This window comes from Nerophis ophidion, linkage group LG02 (genome assembly GCF_033978795.1).
Source record: "Nerophis ophidion isolate RoL-2023_Sa linkage group LG02, RoL_Noph_v1.0, whole genome shotgun sequence".
Taxonomy (NCBI): domain Eukaryota; kingdom Metazoa; phylum Chordata; class Actinopteri; order Syngnathiformes; family Syngnathidae; genus Nerophis; species Nerophis ophidion.
Genome location: NC_084612.1, coordinates 4,352,801 through 4,363,263, shown reverse-complemented (window position 1 = coordinate 4,363,263; position 10,463 = coordinate 4,352,801). Strand labels below are relative to the sequence as shown.

Here is a 10,463-nt window from a genome sequence, read left to right as displayed (position 1 = left end):
TCGGCTGACGACTAAGCACCACAACAACAGTTAAAATGTATTAATTTCCCTTTTTGTGATATGAAAAAGATATTGAATTACAAAAAAATATGTTTTACCTGAGCGCCAGTGCTGTGGACCACTTGTACCCTCCTGTCCAGTTGCAAAATAACCGCTTCTGAAAACGTCTTTTACCTACAACGGAAAAAAAAACAATAATGCATTTTGTATTTACTTTGTCGGTGCAGAATGTTTGATCAAACAGAGGGAACTACCAGGGGAGGCGAGGCTTAATGGGAGAAAAAAAAAATGTGTGCACGACACACTTGATTGGTTGTGGCTAAAAACAGAACAACTTGCACAGGAGGAGCAGTGTGGTTTTCATCCTGGTCGTGGAACTGTGGACCAGCTATATACTCTCAGTTAGGGTTCTTGAGGAGTTTGCCCAACCAGTCTACATGTGATTTGTGGAATTGGAGAAGGCATTCGACCGTGTCCCTCGGGAAGTCCTGTTGGGAGTGATCAGAGAGTATGGGGTATCGGACTGTCTGATTGTGGCGGTCTGCTCCCTGTATGACCTGTGTCAGAGCTTGGTTTGCAATGCCGGTAGTAAGTCCGACCCGTTTTCAGTGAGAGCTGGACTCTGTCAGGGCAGCCCTTTGTCAACGATTCTGTTCATAACTTTTATGGACAGAATTTCTAGGCGCAGTCAAGGCATTGAAGGGATCTGGTTTGGTGGCCGCAAGATTAGGTCTCTGCTTTTTGCAGAGGATGTGGTCCTGATGGTTTCATCTGGCTAGGATTTTCAGCTCTCACCTCTATCTGGCATCTTCAGTTCAGACCTTTCATGAGACACAGAGTGTGTGTACTTGCCTTAAAAAGGCAGACCCTGTTGCTCGGTGAAATGTGACTCAGACCTGTTTGTTAGCACAAACTCGCACTTTGCAGGTCTATTGAATATGTTTACTGGATTATGTTAGTGCTACCTAGCTTTGATGGCTGTAGTTTCCTTGTGCACAAATGGGGTATTGAGGGATTGTAAGCTTCCCACTTCGGTCATTGATTTGTTGTTCATTATTCCATCCAAGTAGTAGCGTGTTTGCTGTGTGATGTTGCCTCATTCTAAGTTCAATTTAATGTGATGCTGGTTGTAGCGTTCATTAGTAAAAAGATATTTCCTGCATTATGACTTTATATTGTTGACATACAACCACATGAAAGGAAGCGTGCCACGTTACAACAAACATCTCAATAACGGCGTATCGTGCGTAAAAGTAATTAATTACTCAGTACTAGTACAAAGCCCGTTTCCATGTGAGTTGGGAAATTGTGTTAGATGTAAATATAAAACGGAATACAATGATTTGCAAATCATTTTCAACCCATATTCAGTTGAATATGCTACAAAGACAAGATATTTGACGTTCAAACTGATAAACATTTTTTTTTTTGCAAATAATTATTAACTTTAGAATTTGATGTCAGCAACACGTGACAAAGAAGTTGGCAAAGGTGAAAATAAATACTGATAAAGTTGAGGAATGCTGTACAAACACTTATTTGGAACATCCCACAGGTGTGCAGGCTAATTATGAACAGGTGGGTGCCATGATTGGGTATAAAAACAGCTTCCCAAAAAATGCTCAGTCTTTCACAAGAAAGGATGGGGCGAGGTACACCCCTTTGTCCACAACTGCGTGAGCAAATAGTCAAACAGTTTAAGAACGTTTCTCAAAGTGCAATTGAAAGAAATTTAGGGATTTCAACATCTACGGTCCATAATATCATCAAAAGGTTGAGAGAATCTGGATAAATCACTCCACGTAAGCGGATGACCGTGACCTTCGATTCCTCAGACGGCACTGTATCAAAAACCTACATCAATCTCTAAAGGAAATCACCACATTGGCTCAGGAACACTTCAGAAAACCACTGTCACTAAATACAGTTTGTCGCTACATCTGTAAGTGCAAGTTAAAGCTCTACTATGCAACGCGAAAGCCATTTATCAACAACATCCAGAAACGCCGCCGGCTTCTCTGGGCTTGAGATCATCTAAGATGGACTGATGCAAAAAAGAAAAGTGTGTATTTCAAATTGTTTTTGGAAATATTCGACATTGTGTCATCCGGACCAAAGGGGAAGGGAACCATCCAGACTGTTAGACGCAAATTTGAAAAGCGTGTTCAAAATGTGTGGCGCATTATGAAGCGTAAAATACGACAGCGGAGACCCCTGACTGTTGAACGACTGGAGCTCTACATAAAACAAGAATGGGAAAAAATTCCACTTTCAAAGCTTCAACAATTAGTTTCCTCAGTTCCCAAACGTTTATTGAGTGTTGTTAAAAGAAAAGGTGATGTAACACAGTGGTGAACATGCCCTTTCGCAACTACTTTGGCAGGTGTTGCAGCCATGAAATTCTAAGTTAATTATTACTTGCAAAAAAAAAAAAAATAAAGTTTATGAGTTTGAACATCAAATATCTTGTCTTTGTAGTGCATTCAATTGAATATAGGTTGAAAAGGATTTGCAAATCATTGTATTCTGTTTATATTTACATCTAACACAATTTCCCAACTCATATGGAAACGGGGTTTGTAAAATGAACAATGTTATTTGGAAGACCGTCCATACCTAAACAGTGCACGTGGTCCAGGACGTCGCATGTGGCATTGTAGCGCTGTCGGGGGCAGGCCACCGTCATGCAGGTGGTGGAGTTGGAGCAGCGGTACTGCGACGGATCCAGTTGCCAGCAGAACTGACAGGTGATGGACAGGGAGAAGTTGGTCTGCTGCTGGCCCGACTCGCCCTGCAAAACGCCGACTTGACGTCACAGGAATGACAACGGCCCGAAAAGCGACAGTACTTGCCAGTTGAAACTAAGTACAGAGAACAATGGAGGCACTCACCACACAGTGAACCCCATTTTTGGCCTTACAGGTGAAGGACGCTGGTTTCCCGTAAGTACAATTATGCTGGTAATTGCAGTTGATGCAATCAGCTGGCAAGCGCCTGCACAAACCCCCGCTGGGACATTTGGAGGCATGGCTCTCGTCGTCAGCAGGAGAGGCTGAAAATACAAACCAAAAGAATACAATCAAACTTAGTTCCTAATCAAGGTTCAAGATGCTTTTATTATAGTCCATTCTTTAACATGTACAATACATATAAGAACTAAAATTACGTTTTCGCCACAATCCCACTAAGAGCAGACAAACTACAGAGAGACAAGAACAGGACCGCCGACGGGTCAGCCACTTACGGCGGCCCTTAAAAAGGTGGGAAACAGGTGATATTGGGGAAGTGGGCAAGAGTAAAAAAATATTCAGTCAAAGGCTGGACTCCTGGAAACGAGGTCCAGACTGAGGCAAAGGAAAAAAAAAACTTCAGAGCCATAGCACACATAAACATGTTGCATAATATCACAACAACTTGCAACGGACCGGAGGGAGTGGGAGCCACGCAGGTCGGCTCGGCTGCAGCTAAAAAGCACTACTCAATGGCTCCGACGTCAACATTACCTTTAGTAACCATAGTGGAGCTATCGGTGCCTCATGCAGACTCAAATATTAGTAAGAAGTGCTTAAAGTGACATTATGCAAGTAACAGAAAGAGGCACTCAGTCTCGTCTGATGCCTTTTTGTTTTACTTTATTGCCGGTGTAACACGCCAGCAGCAGTCCTCAGGTCCAACAGGGCACACAGATTTCATCACAACACTTTCCCATTAGGCACCAATACAGTCAAAACAGGCAGGATGCATTCACAAACGCCAGAATTCCGAATATCACAAGCAGGTAGTTTTTTTGGGCACATTCTTTATGTTCTGTATTGCTGCGACGATTAGGACAATTTGTTGCAGTTTTGATTTCATGGATTAGGGTTGGAGCCATACAACAATATCGATTCCAAATGCAAAAGATACCCAAGGGTGTAAGGATCGGTGTAACTCGGCCTGTTGCCATCACATCTCCGCCTAGTTGCTGCCACCATAACCTGGGGGGGCAGTAGACTAGAGACTGCGGTGAAGTAGGCCGGCTTCATCGCATGAAGAAGCCTACAACTTCTGGTTGTGTTTTCTGCTCCATTTGCTGAATGGCAATATACAATATATATCTTGATATTTTTTTCCGTAAAGTAAAAAAAAAACAGTCCTAGTTACCTGAGATACTAAAATAGTGACTTATATGGTCAAATTAATGATGTACTGTAAATAAGCGCTTGCAATAAGCGTTTGAAAAAGAGTTAAAAGTGAGGTCACATGCTGACATATGCTCATTTCCATCCATCCATCTACTACCGCTTGTCCCTTTTAGGGTCTCTGCTTAATTTATTACAGCATTTGGGAAGCCTGTACTTGATTTGTGTTATGTAAATGTTATATTTTTATCAACATGTGATAGTGGTGACCCTGCCATTCAAAACTAGGCTGCTACATTACTAATGATTAATGTAACTATGGCTAGAAAAAATAGTATAATAGCAATTAGAGACACTATTCATCCCTGAACACCATGGAGTTCATGTAGGCTTTATGATGCAGTTACATTATTATATCAACTATCAGAGACAGAAACTCCTCACTTAACATAATGTCCTTTTTTGCTGCTTCAACACAGCTCAATCAACACAGAAAAAGGTCAAGTGAAATAACTTTTTTATTGTAGATCAATAATGATTGTGCACACACACACACTCACAGTGAGATAATGTTACACTAATTAATAGGCAGTTGGCAGCAGCGGCGGCGATGACCAAGAAGAACGCGGAGTTGGAATATAATTACAACAATTTATGTACATATTTATATACATATTTATATAATATTTACACATGTAACTACAAGCTCCATTCACAGACAAAGTTCCATTGCTTTTATGAGCGGTCAAGCAAGTCAAAAGCCCCAAATTTTTTTTTTTTAAATAAATTTTTTTTTGTGGCGGCCATAATTCTTTCGTGGCGGGCCACCACAAATAAATGAATGTGTGGGAAACCCTGTACCATTAATTAAAGTCCTACTGAAATGAGATTTTCTTATGTGTCATACTTGAATATTTTGCGATATTGCCATATTTTTGCTGAAAGGATTTAGTAGAGAACATCGACGATAAAGTTTTGGTCACTAATAAAAAAGCCTTGCCTGTAGAAGCCGATGTGCGCGTGATGTCACCGGTGTGAGGGCTCCTCACATCTGCACATTGATTACATTTATAGACACCAGCAGCGCGAGCGATTCTGACCGAGAAAGCAACAATTTCCCCATTAGTTGGAGCAAGGATGAAAGATTCGTAGATGAGGAAAGTGAGAGTGAAGGACTAGAAGAAAAAAAAAAAGAAAAAAACAAGACGAGGGCAGGAGCGATTCCGATGTTATTAGACACATTTACTAGGATAATTCTGGAAAATCCCTTATCTGATTATTGTGTTACTAGTGTTTTGTGAGATTATATGGTACCTGAAAGTCGGAGGGGTGTGGTGACTGCCAGTGTCTCAGAGTGAAGCCATGGAGGAGCCAAGAAAGTCGCAGCTGCCTCTTTGACAGCTGCAGGAAGAACAACACAAGCTCCGCTCATGTTTACGGTAAGAGCCAACTTATTACCACAATTTTCTCACCAAAACCTGCCAGTTGACATGTGGTAGAGAAACATGTTCGCTTGACCGCTCTGTTCCATATTAAAGCTTCACAGCAAACAAAGAAACAGCGGCTGTGTTTGTGTTGCTACAGCCAGCCGAAATATACCGCTTTCCACCAAATGCATTCTTCTTTGTAGTCTCCATTATTAATTGAACAAATTGCAAAAGATTCAGCAACACAGATGTCCAGAATACTGTGTAATTATTTGATTAAATCGGACGACTTTTAGCCGTGAGTGGTGCTGGGATAAAATATCCGCTACAACCAATAACGTCACAAGCACGCGTCAAAAATAAGCGTCAAAAATAAGCGTCATCATTGCGCGACGTTTTCAACAGGACACTTCGCGGGAAATTTAAAATTGCAATTTAGGAAACTAAACCGGACGTATTGGCATGTGTTGCAATGTTAAGATTTCATCATTGTTATATAAACTATCAGACTGCGTGGTCGGTAGTAGTGGGTTTCAGTAGGCCTTTGAATCCTGAACAGGTGCGATAGAAAACGAATGGTTGGATTAAAATGCGTGAGAATGTTTTATAATTTGATTGTTATTTTTAACACTGTGATTACCAGCGGAATTATTCATTACTTATTGTGTTAAGCAATGTCAGCAAAGATTTATCTGAGAGCCAGATAAAAAGGTGTAGTAAAGCCATAGGTTCACTACCCCTGGTATAGGCAGTGGCTCTTTGTTGTTAGAGGCCTACTGAAACCCAAAACTACCGACCACACAGTCTGATAGTTTGTATATGAATGATGAAATATTAACATTGCAACACATGCCAATACGGCCTTTTTAGTTTACTAAATTGCAATTTTAAATTTCGCGCGAAGTATCCTGTTGAAAACGTCTGAATGATGACGCAAATGATGATGCGCGCGCGTGACGTCTCGGATTGCAGCGGACATTTTTTTCCAGCCAAATCCCAGATATAAGTAGTCTGCTTTAATCGCATAATTACACAGTATTCTGGACATCTGTGTTGCTGAATCTATTGCAATTTGTTCAATTAAAAATGGAGAAGTCAAAGAAGAAAGATGTAGGTGGGAAGCGGTGTATTGCAGCTGCCTATAGCAACAAAAACACAGCCGGTGTTTCCTTGTTTACATTCCCGAAGGTGAAGCTTTACTATGGAACAGAACGGTCAGGCAAACGTAATTCCCGACCACATGTCAACCGGCAGGTTTCGGTGAGAAAATTGTGTTAATAAGTCGCCTCTTACCGTAGACATGTCAAAGAGGCAGCTGCGACTCTCTTGCCTCCTCCGTGGCCTCCCTCAGAGACACTGGCGGTCAAAACACCCCTCCGACTTTCAGGTACGACAGTATAATCTCATTACAACACTAGTAACACAAAAAGCAGATAAGGGATTTTCCAGAATTATCCTAGTAAATGTGTCTAATAATATCTGAATCGCTCCCACTGCCCTCGCCTTTTTTTTTTTCCCTTGTCTTTCACTCTCACTATCCTCATCCACAAATCTTTCATTCTCGCTCAAATAAATGGGGAAACCGTCGCTTTCTCGGTCCAAATCGCTCTCGCTGCTGGTTGCCATGATTGTAAACAATGTGAGGATGTGAAGAGCTCCACAACCCGTGACATCACCCGCACATTGTCTGCTACTTCCGGTACAGGCAAGGCTTTTTTATTAGCGACCAAAAGTTGCGAACTTTATCGTCGATGTTCTCGACTAAATCCTTTCAGCAAAAATATGGCAACATCGCGAAATGATCAAGTATGACACATAGAATACCGGTGAAATCATTGGATTATTCGTCGTCCTGCAGCAGCTGTCAAAAAAGGCAGCTGTGAGCTTGGCTCCTTGGCTTCTCTCTGAGACAATGGGTGTTAACCACAGCCATCCGACCTCGAGGAATGGCTTTACAATCTTTAAAATCTCACTTAAACACTATTAAAACAATAAGCAGATAAGGGATCTTCCAGAATTATCCTAGTAAATGTGTCTAACTACATCTGAAACGCTCACACTGGCGCCACCTTTTTTCTTTTTTTCTAGTCCTTCACCATCAATATCCTAATTCACAAATCGTTCATCCTCGCTCAAATTAATGGGGAAATTGTCGCTTTCTCGGTCCGAATTGCTCTTACTGTTGGTGGCTCCCAATAAAAACAATGTGAATATGTGTTGAGCCCTGCAACTAGTGACGTCACGCGCACACACTTCCGGTAAAGGCAGGGCTTTTCTATCAAAAGTTGCAAACTTTATCATCAATGTTCTCTACTAAATCCTTTCAGCAAAAATATAGCAATATCGCGAAATGATCAAGTATGACACATAGAATGGACCTGCTATCCCCGTTTAAATGAGAAAATCTCATTTCAGTAGGCCTTTAACAACTTTAATAAATACACTTTTGGTCAATTGACTTAGTTGTGATTTCCCTCACTGCATGAAAGTTTAAAAGTAGCATATATTAGTGCAGTATGAAGAAGAATGTTTTAATGTAGACACATATAATCATCATACTGCTGTGATTATATGCATCAAGTGTTCATTCAAGGCCAAGGCAAAAGATCGTAATATATATCGTACATCGCGATACGGCACAAAAATATCGAGATACTAATAAAAGCCAATATCGCCCAGCCCGAGTTGGACAATATCGGACACCCATACTTGCCAACCTTGAGACCTCTGATTTCGGGAGGTGGTGGGTGGGGGCGTGGTGCGGAGGCGTGGTTGAGAGGGGAAGAGTATAATTCACCAACTCGAGTATTTCATATATATGTATATATATATATATGAAATACTTGACTTTCAGTGAATTCTAGCTATATATATATATATATATATATATATATATATATATATGAATTAAATAGTTGAATTTCAGACGGCACTTATCAAATACACAGTAATAAAAACACAATTGTTCTACTAACTGTACTGTGCTTGCTGGTTACTTTAAAAAAAAACAACACTTACCTTTCACTACTTGAGTAACCTTTGTTCTGCCATTTGCATACTGGCGAGAGTCATTCACCGTCAGGTGCACAACACCACGTAAATTTTGGGCCAATTTAAAAAGCAACCCCATAACACTATAGCCAACATTCACCAGGAGATGGCAACAGACAACATAGAATCACTCTATTACAGATGGCTTCGCCATGGCTGTAACTTCCTCGTTCTTCTGCTTCGTCTCCTTGTGTGTGCAGTTTTTTATTAAAATCCGTAAATGTTGTAATGTGATTGGGCAGGCAAGCTGTTTAAATAACCGGAAAGCTGAACTGAAAACAGGGTGTCCCCACTCATGTCCGCATGGAGCTGGAGGGGGCGTGGCCTCCAGCTCCGGCTGAATTTCGGGAGAAAATTTCTTCCGGGGGGTTTTCGGGAGAGGCGGTGAATTTCGGGAGTCTCCCTGAAAATCCGGGAGGGTTGGCAAGTATGCGGACATCTCTATCCCCAACCCCAGCAGACAATGGCGTGGAACAGCGCAGAGGCCTCCACAGATAAATTGATTGATTGATCAAAACAAAAACAATCTTTCAGAAAGAGTTATGATGGAAATGATTATTATCGTTAGAGTGAATAACGAAAGTAGAGTTAGAGCAACCCTTTGAGGAACTTGTGATTTAGGGCTATACGAATAAACATGAAGGAGCTGAGCCGGAAGTCAAAGCTCTCAATTTACCGGTCGATCTACGTTCCCATCCTCACCTATGGTCATGAGCTTTGGGTCATGACCGAAAGGATAAGATCACGGGTACAAGCGGCCGAAATGAGTTTCCTCTGCCGGGTGGCGGGGCTCTCCCTTAGAGATAGGGTGAGAAGCTCTGCCATCCGGGAGGAGCTCAATGTAAAGCCGCTGCTCCTCCACATCGAGAGGAGCCAGATGAGGTGGTTCGGGCATCTGGTCAGGATGCCACCCGAACGCCTCCCTAGGGAGGTGTTTAGGGCACATCCAGCTGGTAGGAGGCCACGGGGAAGACCCAGGACATGTTGGGAAGACTATGTCTACCGGCTGGCCTGGAAACGCCTCGGGATCCCCCGGGAAGAGCTGGACGAAGTGGCTGGAGAGAGGGAAGTCTGGGTTTCCCTGCTTAGGCTGCTGCCCCCGTGACCCGACCTCAGATAAGCGGAAGATGATGGATGGATGGATGGACGAATAAACATTGATTGATGGATTGATTGAGGTAAGCTAGCAAACAAAACAATGTTTGATTTCCGGGATTTTTTTGTTTGTTTACCCGAAGCTGCAGGAGGCACCGCCGCGCTGGTGATGACTGGGTCATGCTGGGCGTCTCTGCTGTAGGGAGGCTCCTGGTCGACGTGAGGGGAGCTCAGGTATCCTGGCGGGCAAACAGAGGACGTCAAATATCGACACATTTGTTCAGTATCGGCAGGAATGACCACAGACATCGCTGCTAAGCTAGCGAGGTTGGAAGCCAATGTAGCGCGAACGAGCAAGTATAAGCACACGTCAAACACCGACGACAAACTAACACACCTTGCACGCGTTGTAGCAGCAGGTCTGTACACAAAAGGAGAACGACCGCGTAAGTTTTGAGGCATCGTCCCCGGTCAGGACGCCATTGTTGACAAGCCATCCTTCCTGGCTCCAGGCACTTCTTCTTCTCTGCTTTATGTTTTTTCCTTCTTATTGATGAATGCGGCTCGTTAGCGCCGTCTGTGGTCATTGTGCGCAACGGCAGAATCAAAATAAGATAAGACAGCGGTTTGATTGATTGATTGATTGATTGATACTTTTATTAGTAGATTGCACAGTACAGTACATATTCTGTACAATTTACCACTAAATGGTAACACCCGAATAAGTTTTTCAACTTGTTTGAGTTGGGGTCCACGTTAATCAATTCAC

The 10,463-nt window shown here is 42.4% G+C and overlaps 1 protein-coding gene across 5 annotated transcripts in view; it reads right to left on the bottom strand.

The window, feature by feature from the left end:
* tm2d3 (TM2 domain containing 3) overlaps positions 1-10,248 on the bottom strand; it is a 36,110-nt gene extending 25,862 nt beyond the window's left edge. For all 5 annotated transcript variants that reach the window (XR_009802422.1, XR_009802421.1, XM_061876595.1 and 2 more), the window contains exons 1-5: positions 10,092-10,248; positions 9,832-9,933; positions 2,892-3,052; positions 2,617-2,791; positions 99-174 (exon numbers count right to left, since the gene is read on the bottom strand). Coding sequence is in view for 3 of the 5 variants with exons in the window: in XM_061876595.1 (XP_061732579.1) it covers positions 99-174; positions 2,617-2,791; positions 2,892-3,052; positions 9,832-9,933; positions 10,092-10,191 (614 nt within the window). In the remaining 2 variants the exon portion in view is untranslated. The remainder of the gene's footprint in view (positions 1-98; positions 175-2,616; positions 2,792-2,891; positions 3,053-9,831; positions 9,934-10,091) is intronic.
* Between the last annotated feature and the right edge of the window lie 215 nt (positions 10,249-10,463).